General features: G+C 45.6%; 1 protein-coding gene across 1 annotated transcript in view; it reads right to left on the minus strand.

Annotated features, from left to right (window-relative positions):
- The window catches only part of nid2a (nidogen 2a (osteonidogen)), a 31408-nt gene extending 10782 nt beyond the window's left edge, over positions 1-20626 (minus strand). The window contains 22 exon segments of the mRNA XM_080519653.1: positions 5-123; positions 434-539; positions 620-756; positions 854-979; positions 1897-2025; positions 2716-2785; positions 2787-2836; positions 2839-2862; positions 6932-7162; positions 7251-7451; positions 7856-7967; positions 8052-8185; positions 8324-8433; positions 8534-8573; positions 10939-11050; positions 11454-11786; positions 11868-12000; positions 12267-12406; positions 12486-12587; positions 18909-19025; positions 19204-19389; positions 20386-20626. Of these exon segments, the coding sequence (XP_080375779.1) occupies positions 5-123; positions 434-539; positions 620-756; positions 854-979; positions 1897-2025; positions 2716-2785; positions 2787-2836; positions 2839-2862; positions 6932-7162; positions 7251-7451; positions 7856-7967; positions 8052-8185; positions 8324-8433; positions 8534-8573; positions 10939-11050; positions 11454-11786; positions 11868-12000; positions 12267-12406; positions 12486-12587; positions 18909-19025; positions 19204-19389; positions 20386-20592 (2919 nt within the window). The 5' untranslated portion in view covers positions 20593-20626.
- Between the last annotated feature and the right edge of the window lie 611 nt (positions 20627-21237).

The raw sequence follows: 21237 nt of genomic DNA on the forward strand, positions 1-21237 counted from the left end.
CGACCTGCAGCGGGGCGTAGCGTCCGTCTGCGTCACACTGGGGGACGTAGGATCCCTCCGGACTGCTGGTCTGAACGCTGTCTCTGTGGCGCTCACACTGAGTTCCGGGGCGCTCTGGTTCATCTGAGCGGAATCGGACAAGACATGAGACAATATTTTGTATTTCCTGGACTCATTATTGTTCATCTGAATTCATGTAACATTCATTCAGAAACGTATCGACGTGATCAGCATTAGGAATTCGCGATTTTGTGATTCTTAGGTCAAGCGAGTAAACTCTAACCAGTTTATAATGACCATGATGACCTTTGACCGGGATGATCTAATCAGTTCATCTTCGTGACCTCGGCTCTGAGGTCAGATTTGAAGGTGAAAATAAAACCTGCCGAGACAAGTAAAAGGAGGAATCAGCTCCAAACTCGAGCGAGAGTACCTGGCCTGTCACAGTCTTTGGGTTGCGTCCCGGGTGGGGCCCTGGTTCCTGCTCTCTCCTGCCCCCTGCTGTCCACACACCAACAGTGTCCAGTGGAGCCGTGGCACTGAAAAGCACCAATCAAGTTAAAAAAACCAAAAAAACAAAGTTTGCGAATCTTCGATCGACGTGTCAGGAGATTTCCACCTGCAGGGACCGATATCGTCCATCTGCATCGCACTGTGGGACGAAGGCGCCGATACTGGGGCGTCCATCGGGCTCCGCCCCGCTCTGCAGGCTGTCCCTGTGCTGCTCGCACTGGCTCTTTGGACGAGCCGTTTCTCCTACGGGAGGCAAATAATTCAAACATACTCAAACAGTTTGTCCTGTTTTCGTAACCGGTGACCACCATGTCCTTGCTTTGGCGGCGTTTTCACCCACCGTCCTGCTGGGAACAGAAGAAGCCGTCCCCATAGAAGCCAAGCTGGCAGCGACAGTTGAAGGACCCCAGCTCATTCAGACATCTGGCATTGATGTGGCACGGAGACGAGCTGCACTCGTCTACATCTGGGGAACCAGAGGGAGTCGCAAGAAACGCTCCGATCACCAATGTACTGACGTGAATTCAAAATCTTGAGACTGCGCTGATTTCTGCCGCATCTGGTTGCAGCTACCAGCTTAATTTAAAATGCATTAAAAGGAAAATATGATGGGAGGGTTCAGACGAAGTTCAGCAGGAGTTCACCGTGATGGTTGAGAGGAGGACACAAACTCACACTGACAAGAGGACCGCGCTCCTCCACACATTCCAATCCAACAAACACACTGTGCCACTGCTCCATTTGTCTTTTGCTTCACACCCCCTCCGTCCTGCCTAATCTCACCCTCTCATTCTCACATTTGTCATCCGTCCTCCCCTCTCTCTCTCTCTCTCTCTCTGTGTTTGTAGCTTTTGCAGCTGTGCATGGCTGTTGTGGGAGAAAAGGTCTCACACAAACAGGCAGGTCTCTTCCAAATATTCAGCCCCGAATGGAACGTGGAGGACATCGAGTACATTGCTCACATAAAACTGGACCCCAGGGCGCAGACAGGGACGACGGCCCCCCGCCCTACCCAAAGCTTTCGCTCTCTATCTTCATATCGTGAATCAGATTAGTGTTTTACTATAAGTGTGTGTTAGTTTTAGCCTTTATGTAACTCGGTGTCTTGATGGTTTAGTTTCGTGGTTCTTTGAGATCATTTTGTGGTAGTTTCATGTCATTATGTGGTCATTCCACATCTTCGTGGTAACTGTGTGTTGACGTATTTATGTGGTCATTTTGTGTCTCTTAGTGGTCGATTTGGACCTGTTCCTGGTTGCGTTTTGTGTATTTGTGGTTGTTTTGCATTGTCACGTGTTCCATTCCAGGTGTTAACCACAGGATCCATGCTCAATACTCCCACATTCTTTGTATTCTTGTTTCCAGGAAAGCCTTCGAACTCACCGACACAGGTACGCCCATCGAAGCCAAACTCGTAGCCTTTCTGACACTGGCAGCGGTGGCTTCCCGGCAGGTTTACACACTGAGCGTGAGCACCACACATGCTCACACTCTCAGCACATTCATCTACATCTGCAGCAGGAGAGACAGAGGGGGAGGGAGAGGGAGACAGGACTTTACTTTTTTTAATGATCTAACATGTCTGCAAACCAGAGATCCCTCATCTAACGACACGTAACATGTGCACACGAGGCTAAAAGCTGTAATTAAAGGCCATTACTGGTGCATATGTATTGCTGGCGTGCTTGTTTGTGGTGCTACAACATGGACCCCTGCACCTGGATTCCTAAATGCACTTGGAATAAAACCACAGCGGCATCATTTGACCAGAGAACGAGACGCTGAAGAGCAACTATGGGAATCGAGGCTGAGCCTGGGGCTTTCCTAGACCTGCTGCTGGGCTAATGACAGGCCTAAGAAGAGAAGAGAAGAGAAGAGAAGAGAAGAGAAAGAAGAGAAGAGAAGAGAAGAGAAGAGAAGAGAAGAGAAGAGAAGAGAAGAGAAGAGAAGAGAAGAGAAGAGAAGAGAAGAGAAGAGAAGAGAAGAGAAGAGAATCCAGGATGAAGTCGTTCTCGACCCCTCGACGGACACATGTTGACGGAAAACCAACACACGGCTGTGTGTGAACCAAAAGCAGAGTTACACCATAAATTGCTCTCTGAAGCACATATCCAGCGTCAGGATGATGCACAGAGAAAATACGTCAACATTACAGTCTGTCCAGCACATGCACCTCCATATGAAACACGAGAAGCTGGTTACCATAGCAGTTGCGTCCATCTCCTCTGTAACCCGTGGCGCACTGGCACTGGAAGGCCTGACCATCGGACGGGGATGCACTGGGCGGTGGTGTCACAGTCGTGGGTCCCAGCGTAGCAGGGTTAACCTGCTGAGGCCCCGAAGGCTCCACTACAAAGACGGGAAAGGGAAAGGATTTCTTTGACTGTGTAACAATGGCAGAATTCAAGGACGTCCATGGGTCACGGTTTGTCCGCTACAAATGTTCGATGCAAGTTCCCCATTTTTTGTCCTGGAGATTTTGTGACAAACTGACACAAGTTGCAACAGGAATCATTATTTTTTTTATGATTTGCACTCTGTACTTGTACTAAGATTGCAACCTCCTTATTGTACCTTAAAGATTAATATGAAAAAAAATACACAGTTTAATCTCAAATTTAATGACGATAACACCAGCAGCCAGAGGCCTTCTCCACTGCTGCCCGTGCAACAGTATGAAACTGAAATGAACTGAGGAGCAGATCATTCACCAGTACAAGTCTGATGATTAGAGCGATGATTACAGGACGACTTAACCAGACACACATGTAAAAATCACCCCAGACAAATTCCATAGGACGGTTTCCTCTTGGGAAGCGACTGCCTTCATGTTCTCAATATTCAACATATGGACGATGTTAGACACACATGTACATGAGAGCAGAGGGGAGGCGAGGGGGCGACACACTGACAGAGGGGATGAGTGAGCGGATGTGAGTTTGGGGTTTCCTCGTACCGCTCTGTGACTCAGACAGACCTTTTATAAGAAAACCTCAGAATAATTTGCAAAGATTGACAAATAAAAAGCAGCAGACTTGGGGGGGGGGCATGCAGATTCTTGGGAGAGGAATGCAAAAGATGGAGCAGCATGCATGTAAATGACAGCCTCTGCAATACTCTGGTAGAGTGAGTACAAAAGATGGTTTGGTTTGAAAAACATGATTTCCAACTCCAGTTTATTTCAAACTGTGACATTTCACATGAATACGGCTCGATATGTTTTTATTGTGGAGCTGCAGAGTTGGATGACAGCCGTATAGAAACACTCAATCCCTAATTGTTTTCAGGATTTTAAGACCTAATCAAATGCACTTGGCAAATTTTCAATAGAAATGCTTTGATTTTGACATTGAGCACTTCATTTATTTCTGCCTCACACAAACGTTGAGGAGCAAGCCAACATGTCCACGTATGGAATGGTACCCACGTGGAGAATAAAACCAAACCACCAACAGACTCTTTATGGCAATATCTGTTTTTAATGAGGTTTAAACGTGGACCATCAGGGGTATCGTCCACCATCAACAACACAAACACACCAGCGCAGCTTGCTTTCATCTCCTGAGGCCGGAGAGCAATTTTGGCTCATTATCAGAGAAGGGAGAGAGACTCTGAGTGTGGCTGAGAAGCAGGGAGAGATGAGAGGGTGAGATACACATGGATTGGAGAAAAGACTGAGGGATAATTAGAGAGAGAGAGAGAGAGAGAGAGAGAGAAGGGTGACGACCTTACTTATTGCTTTTCACACAATCTCGCATCACGCCACATTTCCACTCACAAAACTTAAGCTGAATTTAACTTCACGAAGACACTAAAGTCCCCACACACTCCAAATACGGCAGTTAAAAAAAGTATGAGTGATGCAGACACTTTAATCTGCATAATAAATCCACAAGCTTAAACAAGCATTGCACTCATTTTCTATGTGGAGCTCACTTCGAGTTCTGAGCCGGGAAAGAAAAAAATGCGTGTGAAATCCTCTGTAACTCTTGAAAGAGCCTTCAAAAGCCTGAAGCAATCTCGATATTGGCATGATGTTGCCCGGTCTTGTGCTCTCTGGGGAAAATAAAAGTTCACAGTGTTTTTCCGAAAAGTGTCTTTTACTTGCACACGTGTTTTTTAAAGCATCACATCCTTGTACCTTTGTGTCTGCTCAACATACATGAGATACAAACATGATGAGACTCTGCTTTACTGCCCTGTTGAACATTATTTTGTGTTTTTAATGCAATGACATGCCTTAAACCGATTATTGGCTGCGTTTCAATATGTATAACGAACCTCCCTGCTCTGTGCAGCTCGAGTGAAATGACTTTTACGTCATACATATCAAAGATGTTTCTTGGAGTTGTGTTCAGTAATTTACATTCATCTCCATGAATTGTTTCCAAACTCTTAAAAAAATAACACAGTAAAAGCTGCTTGGACTGAAGCCAACATTGGTTCAACGTCTCAAGCTCCTCTTATTCTCATGACATCACTGGGTAGCAATTCTGCCCAGCAGACCCCCGCTCTCCAAAATCTGTCAATGGCTGGGATATTATTTCCCCGAAAAGTGTAAGAAACCAGAAACACACACACACACACACACACACACACACACACACACACACACACACACACACACACACACACACACACACACACACACACACCACTTAACCCGTGTTTACAAAAGCCCTGATCCCAGAAAGCTCTTCCAGCTGTACGCAGGGTGTACCGGTGTGTGTGAGCATGTGAGAGATGTGTCATCATAACCTTTTTAATCAACGTGTTGACGTCTAAATGACAGAAACTTGGGCCACATCCAGGAATAATAGGAGGGGGGGTCTCTAACTCGTTCCCTTACTCTTCATCTTCGTCTCCCTTTAGTCATTCGCTGCTTCTCATCAGATAAAGCAGGTAAAGAAACACAATGATGACAGAGAAAGAACATCAAACTTCTGCTGTGCTGTGCTGTGCTGCACACACACACACACACACACACACACACACACACACACACACACACACACACACACACACACACAACACACACACACACACACACACACACACACACACACACACACACACACACACACACACACACACACACACCACACACACACTTCTCTTACTCTTCCTGTAGGTTTCTGTGTGTGTGTGTGAAGAGACACAATTCAAAATGTATTAATGAAAACGTGAGCTTCACAAACCTCCATTTAAAGTGTGTGATTTACTCTTCACTTGGGTGCAGTAAAGACAGAACAGCCGTGGAAACATAAATTGAAAAAGCCACATCCAGAGAGCCTGTCGGCTAAACACACACTCCCAGACACACACTCCCAGACACAAATACACAGCAGAGGAAAGTCACGAAGTGCATTTGCTCAACTATTTTACTCCTCTGCTGCAGTCAAAGAGCTGCGACCTTTAAAAAAACAAGACTTAGCATTTTTTTCACGCAACGTTCAGTAAGTTTAGTTACAATGATTTCATGACATTTAGACAAAGAGTGTATGGAGGACATGAACTGTCGTACCGAGAAAACATACCAAATATCACCAGTATTGTAACTGTAAGTTGTGGCACTTTAATAAACTTATCAACTGAATAAGTTCTGGATGATCTGCTCGTGAAGTGGCATTAATCATTTAATCTTCATTTAGTTTCATTTCCTCAGAGACGTCAGAAAGCTCAACAGTTGGAAACGACCTTGTTGCATATATGAAATAGGCTCATTTCCTTTCACCGCACGTACGCAACATGTAGACCGGCCTTACAGCCAAAAAAGTAATCAAACACATGTAATCCAAACTGTAAAGCCACAACACCAAACCAATCTGGTCAAATTACTACGTTTTGGGTTCAGGGAAAACCAAGTACCTTTAAATACCAAAGCGAACACTGAAGAGCTCGTTGTTTCGGCACTCTGAGGTTTGTTTTCATTCCCCTGAAGCTAAAAGCCCACTTGTTGTTAGCACGTGGTCAGATTGAAGCCATAAATGCCAATCATGTTGAAGTCGTGACGCACGCGACGCTGATAATTATCCTCAGGGAGGCGAAGGCCTTCAGGAGACAATCGACCCAGAGAGAGCAGAGGTCATTCAGACATGCTTTCTATTCTTTCAATGCAATAATTATCAAAATCTCCAGCATGAGTCTCAACCTGAGCTCTGTCCAATTCTTTGCTGCGGTTTCTGTGGCGTTACTGCAACAATTTACACCGGCGGGCCTTTAGAAATTATACATTTTATGTTTTCAGTGCCTTCGGTGTTAGGCTGTTAGGCTGCCAACACAGACGTCTGGAAGGAATCAGGCCATCAGCCATCCTGACTGTTCTCGGTTTAATGTGCAAATGGACTTTTGATGAAGTAAACTGAAGGTTCGGTGGTGCCTCATGGTGGATGTTCGTGCAGTACTTGTTCGGACTCACCGCCAACGGGGCTGATCTTGTTGGTAATGGCGTATCTGAGGATCCGCTCCTCTTTGACGTACATCACAAACACCCTCTCCATGGTGATCTGCAGCGTCTCCAGCGAGGCGGCGGCGCCATCGTGCCGACAGTCGCGATAGGTGATGTTCTGCTTCAGCTGGAAGGAGAACGACTCGGACCCCCGGTCGGCCGAGACGACCGAGTACTCCCTCACCGAGGTGGAGGTGGCGACTACAGGAGGAACGGTGGAGAGCAGTGACGGTGTTTATTGGGGCAAGAGAAAAGATCAGTCGAATGAATGAGTGCAACGTGTCTGTACCGGAGGGGTAGTACTGATAAGTCTCCTTGAAAGGATCCATGGTGACTTCAGCGCCGGGGGGCAGGAACGGCACGCTGCCGCTGACCACGGTGTCCACGCTGAGGTGGTTGTGCTCATCGAGGCCACGGCCCGTCTGGGTGATGGACAGGCGCTGGTTGCCGGGGTAAAATATCACCTCTGCTCGGCGAGTGAACTCGGCCCCTGAACGACAGAGTCGGCTCATCAGCTTTGTTTGTTTGTGGGCAGGTGATGCAACAGTGCAGCAGCACACATGTGAGAAAGGGTCTGTATTTGTTGTAAACACACACACACACACACACACACACACACACACACACACACACACACACACACACACACACACACACACACACACACACACACACACACACACACACACACACACACACACACACACACACACAGAAAACCAGCTGTTTCCCATTAGGGAAGGGAGGTGCAACCCTGATATCACAGCACATCCCTGGAGACGATACAGCTGGCTGGGAAATTGAAAACACACACACGTACAAACACACACTCCAGAGGACTTCCCTCATTTCTCTGCAGAATTTCTCAAACATTCAAAGAATGAATGAGTGTACCTGTGTTTTTAAATCCTGCCTGGCTGTTGGGCAGCTCCAGAGCGAACAGCCACCCGAACAGCTCTCCTATTGGGGCGACTGGCATCAGGGCCCAGCCCACGGGTTCTGGCACCTGATCGACAAGGACATTTGTCACATTAGGTTCAGTCCAAATATATATATGTTTGCGTTATGGGCGTGTTTCTGGGGCCGCTACCTCGCTGATGGCAGTGTACGCTCTCCCGTCTCCCACAACGATGTAGGCGTGGAGATCGATGTTGTTCAGGTCCACTGGGGTCGATCCCACAGTCACGGTGCCACTCACCTTGCCGCTGACGCGCTGCGGAGCGCCTGCAGCACGAAGCAACTTCCAGTAAAGAATTCACAACTTTTCCATGATATTCCTACTGCTCATAACACGTTGTACCACCTCCAGACATGACTTCTTTTTTTTTATAAAGTGTGTTATTTGAAGGCGACAGCTCTCACCATCAGGTAGACAGTGGCGTCCATTCCCGTAAAACCCAGACCGGCAGTGACAGCAGTAGCCGGTGGCGTAGTCGGAGCAAAATGCATTCTGGGAACACTGTTGCTGGAACCTACAAGAAATAAGATGTGAACGTGGTGCATCAAGTGTTTACACATCAACTTTCTTCAAAAGAAGGTTGCACATCTGTTCTAGCAGTGGTTTCTACACACCTGGCACAGGTTTCCTTATTCTCCGTTGTGTACTGAATCACTGAAAGTAAAAACGAGAGGTTTATTATTACTACGTATAACACACACACACACACACACACACACACACACACACACACACACACACACACACACACACACACACACACACACACACACACTTCTCTTACTCTTCCTGTAGGTTTCTGTGTGTGTGTGTGAAGAGACACAATTCAAAATGTATTAATGAAAACGTGAGCTTCACAAACCTCCAGTTAAAGTGTGTGATTTACTCTTCACTTGGGTGCAGTAAAGACAGAAGACACACACACGCCTCTCCAAGACAATATCACAAAACAGGGGACGTCGCAGGAGGTTGACGGGCCTCTCCCGTCATCCGTCGGTCTCGGTTGTGTATTATTTCAACGTCAATTTTCCCCAAATAAAAGCCGCGTTTATTTGGAAATGAGTAATGGAAGTAGACAAGATACAGGAACATACACACACACACACCCACCCGCACAACATATGTCACAAGGCACAACTTGAAAAGGAACCAGCTGCTGCAGGACGGCCTCCAACGCAAACACGCGCACACGCACACGCACACTCACGCACACACTCAGTCATAAATTTAACCGAACTCTGACCTTAAAATGAAATCTTAACCCTCAAATGGCATGTTAAAAGTATTTGCAGAAGCTATAAAACACAAAAAAAACCTAAAACACACAGAGACTAATTTATTTGGGATAAATACAAATGAAGTGTAGAAAAGTGATATTGAGTTCACACCCTCCTTTATCTTGCCTTGTGTAACAATCAAGTGAGCACTCAGCTCGTCTTCTCTCTCGTCTTCTCTCCCAGTGTTTGTCTTTTGTGCTAATGGCCGGTCTGGGATTGAACTTCAGCATTCTCTCATCCTACAGGGGCATTACACTCACACAATGCGCAGAATTACAGCTGAACACAGGATGTTGGGGGATTTTCACAGGAGACAGATGACGATCAGAGCTGTGAGGAAAAGCCTGCATACCAGCATAACAACATCTTCGTTGTACACTTCAGATCTGATCGTTGTTCTGCAAGTTCCTGGAGCTTTGGAAGTTCCACAATACACATTTGGTGAAGAAGAAAGGTGGAAAGGCCACTTCCAGTAAAGAATTACAAGGTGACAGAAAGTTTTCATAATGTTGATTTAAATGTGAGACTTGATGTTCATGATGGACTGAAGATCATTCAGCCTGAATTGAATGATGCAGGTTTAAAAAAATGGATATAGAAATAGTGAAGTAAAAAAGCAAGAATGCTCTTATACTTTTGTCACATTAATGATTTAATAAGATTTATTGTTACCAGTTTAAAAAGTTGCTAACAATTTTTATTACTTACTGACTTTTTGTACAACTACATTTGCAAAGTTATTTTAAAAATATGTCTCTCCTGGGGCTATTTGCTATGTAAATTAGGTCCGGAAAAAATTCCCTTAAAAATCCCCTCAGCAGACCAAAATCTGCTCAGATTTCCACCCACATGAATATTTGTTTCAAACTTTTCTGTTAGTCTCTGAACAAACTAAACACAAACAAACAAGCGGCAATGACTGGAAAGGCTCTTGTTTCCCTGGAAGCTAAGTGATGAAAAATATTATTTAATTCATTTTTAGGGTCTTATGTAAGCTGGCGAGTCAACTGAGAACACATTCTTATTAACGGTGAAATCCCGTGGGAGCAGTTTGAGGGGAGGGGGCGCCGAGCACACACACCTGGGAGCTGCCCACCGCACAACGGCCGTATTGTCCTGGCAGCTGCTGAGGGCGAGGTACTGTTACCCCGCTACTCTCAGTGACCGGCCTTTCATCCATTCATAACTTTATATGCGTCTATATGTAACAGTATATATATATGTATATATGCATTGTGCAAAGTTGTGTGCGTTCCTGTGTTTGGCTTCAGGATTACGAGGTTTAAAAAAAAAAAAAAAAGTACAAGTTTGTTGATAATTGTCTTCCACAGAGCACTGAGTTCGATATCATGAAGTGAAGTGTGGGATTACATAAAGACACAAAGGACTCGGAGACAGATCGAATCCAAGATGCTTCATTTGACCTTCCTGTTGAGGTGAACCTCACAGGAAGGTTTAATGTAAAGTGTACCAAAACGCTGACTCGACATATATGTTCAGCCAATGAGAGTCATGAGCATCACCCTCATGACTCCTATTGAACAGAAAAGTAAAGTTTTATTGGTTTATATACACAGAAGCCAGTTTTGACGTCACAATGTTGAATTTGAAATTTGGAAAATAGACTTTAAGTGTTGTTTATGCGTCTTTTAAAGTCGCCACAGTAACTAAAATATTTGAAAACAGATCAAAATCTCATATTGGACCCATTTCCTGTCCCTCTTGTGCTCGGTTGTCATTACCTCCCGTGTCGAAATCCACGTCGTCCTCGTCCACGCTGACCACGTGACTTCCCGGTGAGAGAGGCGCCTCGTCCCTCCGAGGGGGGTACACGTCCGCGGTGTCCAGGGGAGGCTGCAGGGAGACATAGTTGTCGCCGAGAGGCAATCCAAGTGCTCTTTTAACTCTCTCCAGATGCTCCAAGCCCCAGTGTATTTTTTTTGCACGTTGTATCCAGCATGTAAGAGGTCGAGATCGCAGCGTGGCCGACCATTTTCACTGGGACGACACCGCGCTGCGTTCAGAAACATCCCTCTCCCAGAACCACAGAATTTACATGAAGGGGCTAAAGTTTCAATTTATTATTATTACAAAACGCCGACTGAGATTCCACCTAAAAATTCCTTTTGTTTCACCTTCTTGCCAAGAAGTGATGTCCGGGAAATATGAGCAGATGCAAAACCAGTCTCAGAGGTTGCGTATAATTGTGGCGTCGCTGTTGTAATTTGAAGAAAACAAAACTGGCGGCCGGTGTTACCTGTGGCTGCTGCTCCTGGGGGGGTTGAGCGCCTCCCTCTGGGACTCCCTGCGGTGGACCCGGAGGCGCCGACTGCCTCCCGGATGGCTCGGTGTCGTACCTGGGCTCAGACGTCTGCGGTGCATGCTCGCCACCGGGACGAGCAGAGTCCTCCACGGGGGACAAGGGGAGGTCAGGACTCTCAGGATGAGGCTGAGCCGGAGCCGGCTGGAATTCAGGGTTCCCGCCCGTCAGGGGATAATCATCCTCATCATCTTCCTCCTCCGGGGCATTGGGGTCAAACGTGTAGTCTGGATACTCCTCAAGCTCAGCGTACTCAGGGGTGGTGGTGTCCTGCAAGGCGAGCGCAGGGGGGGAAAATCCCATCTAGTCTGGGACAAAATATCGTCAAATTGAAAATAGGAAACAAGTTACCTGTGAGAGGAATTGTCCTCCAGGGGGAGGGGTGGCGAGGAGCCCGCCAACTGACGCAGGGACTATGTTGTCAAAAGAGTAACGGTTGCCTGTGTGAAAAAGCCAAACGCCGGGAATTCCTGTATTACCAACCCTGCAAAAGAAGAGAGCAGTCAGACGTATACAGAAGCAGGAAACATGAATCGAGAACTTTATACCAATAAAGAAGGCGGCTGATCAAGATTATTTCAGTCAGAAACAATTTAGCATTAAAAAAAAGAAAAAAAAAGAAATGACTTTATATCACATTCTGTCTTTGGGATAATTATTCAGTTAACTCTTTACAAATAAATCTTCACAGTCTAATGTGTCCTTTGTTTCATGGTGACTCAGATGCAAACTGGCAAAGTTTTTACTCACTGGTAGAGGTTTTTAACACTTTGTTCGTCACTGGTGACGCTATAGTGAGGCCCTTCACTCCGCGAGAAGATCAAGTACGTAATTTCTCCTCTGCTGAAGCCGACTCTCGCTGGAAGCTGGATCTCAACGTTGTACGATTCCTAGAATACGACACTTTAGCTGTGACAGTGAATTGTGTGCAGTTCTGGAGTGTAAAATTAAATATCTAAATAACATTACCTTTGGGCGTGTCCCAAAGAAGTTCAGCCCTCCATCAGGGTAAAGGAAGATCACATATGAGTCTGTCTCATCGTAGGCGATCACTGCCTGAAATGTGTTGACCTGAAGAGACAAAGGAAGAGATGCACATGCAGCTCCAGGCCTTCAAGGATTCATGGAAAACCTTCTCAGGTGCATTTTATCACTTCAGTATCACTAATTTGAACAAATGTCAGAGGGGTGAGGTCAGCTTGGCTTAAACACTCTGAAATTGTCCCAACATGAAAACTTCACACCTCTCCTCCTGCCCCCACCCCCCCACCCCCCTTCCTCTGTGAGGTAAACCCTCCCCTGTTTCTTGATCTCCTTCTCCCAAACATCTATTTCACCGCAAATTAGGACAAATTAAACAAATTGACTCCGCATGGACACCGATGAACGCGGGGAACATTTCCTCGCACAACTCCGACTGCAGGAGCTCGTGTCCTATGTTGGTGCGGGGGGGTGGGGGGGCACCCGGCCCTCTCGGCCTCCCCCATAAAGCCACAGTTGAAAAAACAAGAGATTTTGGTGAATGAAGGGGAAGACTGTGTTGTTTCCCTTTGGGACACAATCTGATTATCTGCGCACACACACACACACACACACACACACACACACACACACACACACACACACACACACACACACACACACACACACACACACACACACACCGTCGTACTCTCCACCCCCAATCCAGATGTGGATCTACACAGCTGTCTTCCTGTGCGTCTGAACATCTTTCATGACAAACATGCAAACCAGACCTCATTACAACACGAGCCACAGGGTGCAAACACAGATGTCCCCTCCACCTATATCCATCCCATGTGAACACATGTGTGTGTGTTCCTAATTGTTTACATCAACATCTTTAAACTATCTCGTTGTTTGTGGGCGGGGAGGACTCGGGAGCCCCTGGGCTCGAGGTAATTAGTGAGGAGGGGGTCTTTTATTTTCTTCTCTCTTCTTTTTTTTCTGTCTTGAAGGGAAGGAGGAGGAGAACAAACTGGAGCAACAAGAGGAGGTTTACTTTGTCTTCTGTTGCTCTGCTGTCGAAGAGAAGACAAGGAGAACATGGGGAAAGAGAAAGCTGTGAAGATGAAGGGAGGCAGGAGGGTGTCGGTCCGGGGAGATATGGGATGACGGAGGAAAGGACGTCCAAACACTTCTGAAAAATTCTTACTTTGCTTTCTGTGCAGAGCAAACAAACAAGATATAATGTGGGAATGGGCGACCTCTTGATGGCCGCTTGCTCTCAACATATCACCCATACGATGACGCCCCCCCCCCACTATCTGTGTGGTCATCAGCCGTCTGCCTCACCGGGTGTAAAGTCGTCCTGCTGCTCTTTACTGACTCACAGCTGTACGACAACAAATTGCAGCCAACACACATCAAAGACTTTCAGGCAGTGAAGTTCACTCCCAGCACTCCCCACAGGCCCTCCATCACACCTTTTTTTTTTAAAGCGGCCTCCTCGCAGTTTTCACACTGGCCGGACGCTAACGTTAATTGCCTCTGGGGGCAACAAATGTTTGCTTTTGGGGGTCACTCTGGAGAGGTGGTAACGTCACTCGTCTGCGAGGTTTGTCTGCGGCACAGCGGGGGGTTAAAGTCTGGAAATACCAAGCGGCATCACACACTCCTAGATGCAATTCAGGGCATTGCTCAAAGACCCACAGTAGGTGGTGGGATTCAAACCAGCTCAGACTTCTGACCTTTCTGAATTTTATTATGAAAATATATTGTGTGTATTTAAGGATGTATATCCATCAATGGCAGCTGCTGTTTGGAACTTGTCACTGATGGACTCCAGCAGGCTGCACGGTCAGTAACTCCTCCCAGAACATAAAGTACAGACTGGTAAATTGTTCCTGCTCCAGATGGGAAGGTTTTTTTGGGATTAAGTGGAAAATCGTCGACCACCTGGAGCACGATGTTGATTTGTAAAATCTCTGAGCAGGAGATCTTTCTCTCCCACCTCAGTCACCCACACTTCCTGCTGACCATCCTACCGGATCTTTTTTTATCTTCACCACCTTCACACCAGCCTGCACTTCCTCCAGTCGTTTCACCCCCGGTTTGCTGTGGACTCACGCTGCAGCCTGTGATTTGTAAATACGTTGCACTGGAGACAAACACTGACCCACTCACGCCAACGTACAAAAGCAAAAGCCTACGGAATAAAAACAACGCGTCGTGTCTCATTATCATGGTTTTCTTTGACCTGCGCAAATTGAGTTTATGACAAACACGGATCAGGCAAAGTTTTCTGCCTTCTTTTGTAAATAGTGGTTTACTTCATGAGCCTGGAGGGGTGAAGGCTGGTCCATCCTGGTCAAAACCATAGATCCTCCATATCCTCGGCCATTATTGTGTCCTTCAAGTCTCAAGCAACCAATACAAACATTTTATCATCACTATTGTCTGTCTGGCACTTGTGCATTGGTCTCTGCTCAAAATTACTACTTTGAAAGCATCTATTGTTCCATGTGGTTTTCCTCAGCCACTTATGAAGAGCTTACCTGAAATGTGCAGATTATTAGTGGTGTAGTGTTATATATAATGTAATATATAACACAGCAGAGCTACATAATCATCTGCATGTAGCTTTAACATGTTGTAAGCGACGTGACGTGACATTTCAGTGGTTCACATGTAATTTACTGTTTTCTGCCTCTCCTTAATCTCCAAGCTTCGGCCTCATGTGTGTTTTAAAGAAGTGACTCAACACATTACAACTGCTGCGCTGAATCATGTCACAACTATCCAGAGCTGGAAGCCGAGCCTCTCGAGGAAAAAGGATTCGGCGTGGGCGCTCCACACTTTGTTTATTGATTGAATGTGTGTTCAGCAAACAGGCCGAACTGAGAGAGACAGACGGCAGCTGCAGTCCAGTTGCCAGCCTCAGCAGAGCGCCACGAACAGGAACTGCCTCCAGCGTGGGAATTGGCACACACACACACACACACACACACACACACACACACACACACACACACACACACACACACACACACACACACACACACACACACACACACACACACACACACACACACACACACACACACACACACACACACACACACACACACACACAGTTGAGTGCAGGCTTGTGGCCAGGAGCAGTCCAGTCACTGCTCCACTGTTGTCTTATGAAAATCCCTTCTGCTGCTTTTCGGGGACTTTTCTGTTCTAACTTCAGCTGCACTCCACAGGATCTCTCGCTCATCTAAAGCCAGAGGAAATTGTACAACTTCGGGGCTTATGGAGGCTCTTGAAAAACCTTTTTGATCAGGCCCCGTGCACATGGAGGGTAAAACCAAAGCTTCTTTTCTTAGATCCTCGGTGGTTTGTGAACATGAGCGTCTTTCACCACAGTTACAAACCAAACGACTGCGACGACGTGCTTGTAATTACTTATGGTCGTGAGCCTTGTTGAGTCATTGTGCTCGACGTTTGCAGAGCGGCGACCGTCAGGACCTTTTCTCGGTCAAACATGATCTGTCCTCGCTCCGGGACAGAAAAACATGTTCTGAAAGTTGGAGTTCAGTCAGTCTGAGCTTTGGATGCTGCCTGTGTCACTGCAAGGAGCCTCCCAGAAACAACAAATAGCACTGGTGGTAACAACCCTTCCTATTGTGCTGCAGAGAGAAGAAAGGCAGAAACATGAGCTCTGAGTGAATTTCATCCTCGGACCAGAGAAAGTTAAGGGTCAGAAACATTGTTGAGCTTCTATCAGAGTATTATGGCCTCTCCCTGTCCCGGAGGGGCTTCTTACTTCAGTACAGCTGATTGTAATGACTTTTCCACCCAGTTCATCTATTAAATTCAGGTTTGTTGGTGTAGTGAGACATTAAAAACATGAAGGAGTCACCTGGATGAACATGTAGACCCACAGCCCCTCCAGGACCAGGACAGCCACCCGTCCATTCAAGTCATCCTGCATAGCTCAATGTTCTCACTTTGCTTTTTGCATTTTAAATCCGAGCTGTGCAATATTTCACTTTTTAGCTCAGCTTTCATCTTCTTGAGGATATTGGTTTTTTTACCCATGAAATGTTTAAAATGAAGCATCGTGTGCTACATGACAGCTGCCTAAGAAAACCTATTTCATCAGATTGTATCTAAACAGTGAACATATTATTGTTACTTGACATAACATGCCTTAACGTGTTTCATTAAATTATATCTTATTGTATTGTACCGCATCAGATATGTATAACCATATTACATTATATTGGCTTGCATACAATTGCTATGCATCATAGTGCATCAAACTGTATTGTATTAGTAAATGGGTTTTAGTTAAATTGTGCTTTTTCACTGCTTTGGCAGTCTCAACACATGTTACACTGTACTTTAAAGTACTGTATCAGTAAACATGTATTGAAACTCTGCGAGTATCAAACCGTTATCATTCTGTTATTTAGTTTTTAGACGTCAGACAGTGACGAGGATAAACACCATCAACACAATGAGATCCAGATTGGTTTCTAGTAAAATGAGCTCCATGGTTGCTGATATAATCGCTCTTCTTATTTCTTTTTTTTCGTGTCCACATCCAACCCCCCCCTAAATCTCTGCAGCTTACCCCCTCACCTAGAACAACATACCAAACACACACACACACACACACACACACACACACACACACACACACACACACACACACACACACACACACACACACACACACACCTTGGGTTAATGAGCTCTCACACACATACCACTCCACCACACCCAGCACCTCTGGCCTAATCTCTTCAAAAGAAGATGCTATCTGCACCAAGAGACCCGCTGAAGGGAATCCCAGGGAGCGCCGGGATCCGACGAGCCTGGAAGACCCTTCAAATAACCAAGAGAGTCGTCCCTCATGAGCTCTTTGAGACGTGGCCCCCAGCCTTTAATTAACACTTCGTTAACTTTGCACAGAGATTTAAAGACAAAAAGTTTGGCTTTTGATCAGACAGGAAAGAGGAAATAAAAGAAACCAGGCCTTGAGGGGAGAGAACAAACTCAGATGGGAGAGAGTGAGAAGGATCCCGTGGGTTTGTTCTCCCCCGAATCAGCCTCCATCCCTCCATCCCACACGCTAGAAACCGGGAAGAACAAAGCTCCGCTTGTTTGATTGATAAGTTGAGGACGGCCGGCTTCGCTTCCACTCTCCACTAAAGTTTCACCCTAATGAAGCTTTGAATGCTCCTCGATGCAACTCTTTCTTACAGATCATGTATCATAGGACCGGTAGCAAGTTTCACTGGTATGAGAAACCCTAGATTAACCCTTTATCGAGCTATAGATATGAGTTAACCTAACATGTGTTTGTGTTATCATCTAAACAATAAATCAAGGAAACATAGAAAATAATTACAGGAGGCATTCATACTATAGTGATTTAAATCTTCATTATTATTGTCAATTTATTTGCTGTATTTCTTATATTATCAGTGATTGTCTATTCAAGTAAACATTGTTCATCATGTTTAGTTTTGTAAATAAGACATAGTATTATAGAGCAGCAGTATTCATTGATGTACAGGCTGAAACTCTCTGAGAAATTGAGGATTTTAGTCAGTTTGATGCTTGTAATGGTGAATCTTTAGACTAACGCTGAAGAGCTCAGGCTTAAAATTCTTATCAATAAGTTAAATGTGTGTGTAAAATATCATTCATATGATAAATGAGCTTGATAATGTCTCTCATAAGGACAATGTTACCGCTGAGTAAATAATTTTATATTCACCTCTTCAATTCAAGATAAAACTTTGTTTTACATGCTAAATAAATAAAAGTCCGGATGTGTCAACATCAGGAACTTATAAATCTCTGCTCGCCTCATCTCTTCATATAACAGCTTTCTTTTTAGATTTATTTTAAAGTTTGACCAGGGAAATTTCTCAAACAACTGGAGTTTTATTCCACTTTAAGACAAGAGCTTGTTTTGCTTTGGACCTTTCTTCACCATCAAACTGTGACAGACAGAAACAGCAAACCTTTTCGTGGCACCAACTTTTCCCCCCCCCCCGAAAGTAAACAAACACGCTGAAAAATGTATATCCCACGGCTAGCGGAGCCGCGGCATCACATCCTGTTTGTATGTCTGGACGCCCCCCCCCGACACGGTGGGAACTCGTCCCGGAGCCCCTCAAAGAGCAGGAGGACAGAGATGGGAAAGAGGAGGGTGAACTCTGACGAGCAGGGAGTGGTGAGGAAGAGTTCAGGCACGTCTACCTCGAGGAGCGGGATAACGAGGAGGGCACTTTGATGACCCCGAAAGATGACCTCTGACCTTTTGAAGAGGTTAAGAGGTGGATTAAAAGGGGAAGGGGGATAACAAATAGACCCCCCCCCCCCCCACCTCAGGCTGAACACAGGAATTTGAAGTCACCTTACCTTGTTTGAAAGCGCGGCGGTCCGAGTGGGCTCTTCGTACGGAGCAACGTTCTCCCACGTCGCAACGACGGCGTGCGTGGGCGTGAACTTAGCATCTGGGAACCCCCGGTGGACTTCCTGTGTGAGCCGGCGATTGAATGAATGAATGAATGAATGAATGAGAAAAGCGAGGAGGGAAGAGAGGAGGGCAATGGACTGAACTGATGAAAAAAGTGAAGAGAGTGAAGTGAAGAGTTTTTTTTTTTTTTTTTTTATGTATTTGTATCAGTTGCCATTGAAACTACTGTGGACGCACCTGAGCCACCCTGTTGAGCACGCTGGGTGTTTCAGTCACCCGGTAGTATATCTGGCCTCGCCCTCCGCTGGTGTCGATGTCGGCGAGGAACGGGGCGACCGCGGGGAAGTCCGTGGGGAATCCGTCGTCCACGTACTGCTTCTCCATGGGCAGGTCCTGGGCGGAGATGATGCCGTTGGTCGCCACCTGAAAGGAGAAGGTTTACCTGGATGCAACACGACGGACACAACGAGCTTCAAACTGACCAACCAAGGTGAAGAGCCACATTTCAGAGGGCAGAGACGTCGCAGCCTCAGAAATTTATGAGTAAAATATACAGTATAATGGTTCTGATCTTGTTATTTTATTTTATCTAAGGTTATCTTATGTAGCACAGCAGCTCTCACATTGTACGATCACAAACCACTTGACAAGAGTTCCTTTTCAATGATATATATAAGTTTAAATAAGAGAAATATTAAAAAGATAAATTAAACAGCAAGTGACCACAAACAAACAAAAAAAGGCCTCACATGTGTGCATGAATATTACACGTCTCTTTAATCATTTATCTTAAAGGATAAATAAAGTTTTAATCAATTAATACATTTATAATCATACTTTTAAACTGACGTGTTACATTGAAGTCATTTATCTGAATTGGTCAAAGTTACTTTCTGGTACTATTACTACAGAATGTAGTTACTTGTATTTCGGGATACTGCTACATTAACAGTGACAAACATCAGTACAGATGTACAGTATTTTTCAGATGAAATGGAGTATTCTCATATATTCAAGCTACTTGTTCAGTAATGACCTCCAGCTGTTTTCTTGTTATTAATTCCTGCTGACATCTCCTGAGTCTGTGAAATTAGATCTCGCTAGAAATGTTTACATGCATGCATTAGGAGGGGGGTGGGGGGTGATTTATATGTGAGCATGAAGCCTGATGGAATCTTGTGTAAATACAACAAGAATAAATTGTGGTTCCTTCTCGCTAGAAACCAACAGATGATAATGAACCGAGTGGCCCCTCGCTGGTCACTTTGCCCATTCAAACAGGCCCATGCACTGCAGGATTTCTGCCACTGCAAACATCACCTGAAATGTCAAACACAAACTTTTCCCTGCTTCAGGCGTGCAGTGCCAGACAGTAATGCCCCAGTGGGAATGAATGGATAGCAGAGAAGTGATACTCACGTAAAGCTGGGAGAAGAAGGAGTTGTAGAAGTAGAGGGGTCTGGGCAGGGTCAGCACTCTGGAGGTTTCATCGTCGCCCTCAGCCAGAATTAAATCTCCACTTAAAGTGCCATAAGGGAACAGGTCAGGCCTCTGGATGGCGGCGGCCAGACGCAGACTGCAGCTCCAGCACAGCAGACACACAGCCAGGAGTGTCCCCCTCTCCATCGCAGACAGCCGGGGACGGGATCTTGGGAGAAGAAGGGCGAGAGGTGCAGCTGGACTCAGAGAGGAGAGCTGAAAGAAGAAGTCACTCACTCACTCCTCCTCCTCCTCACCATCTGAGCCCTCTCTTTCTCTGCAGGGATGGTGGGAGGAGTCCAGACCGGCTCTGATTGGTCTGAGGGTCACTGAGTGACATGCAGGACCGGGTGCCGCTGGAGGTAACATCTGGCTCACATTAGCCGCAAGACAAATAGAGCATTTTTAATCCGGATGTAACTTTATCTGTTTCCCAACACTCACAGAGAAACACAATCACCAACACACACCACACACACAGCTCTAATGTTTAAAATGTGCACATAATGTTCCCAGAATAGAATGCATACCTGTAGTTTAAATATCTAACCTCTACTTCATATTCATTTAATCCACTCCTGGTGGCACATTCAGGAATACCTCAATGACACGTTCACTGGATATTTGAGCAATTCATCCAGTGTGTGAAAGTTATGAATGAAACTTTAATTTATTGAACCAATTGTGCCCCCAAGCGTCTGCACATACATACTACAATGGATGATTCGACACGGTAAAAACACATTTTAACCATAATGATGTCTTTTAACGCTTAAAGACTTGGATACAGTG

The sequence above is a fragment of the Blennius ocellaris genome (genome assembly GCF_963422515.1).
Source record: "Blennius ocellaris genome assembly, chromosome: 24".
In the NCBI taxonomy this organism is placed as follows: Eukaryota; Metazoa; Chordata; class Actinopteri; order Blenniiformes; family Blenniidae; genus Blennius; species Blennius ocellaris.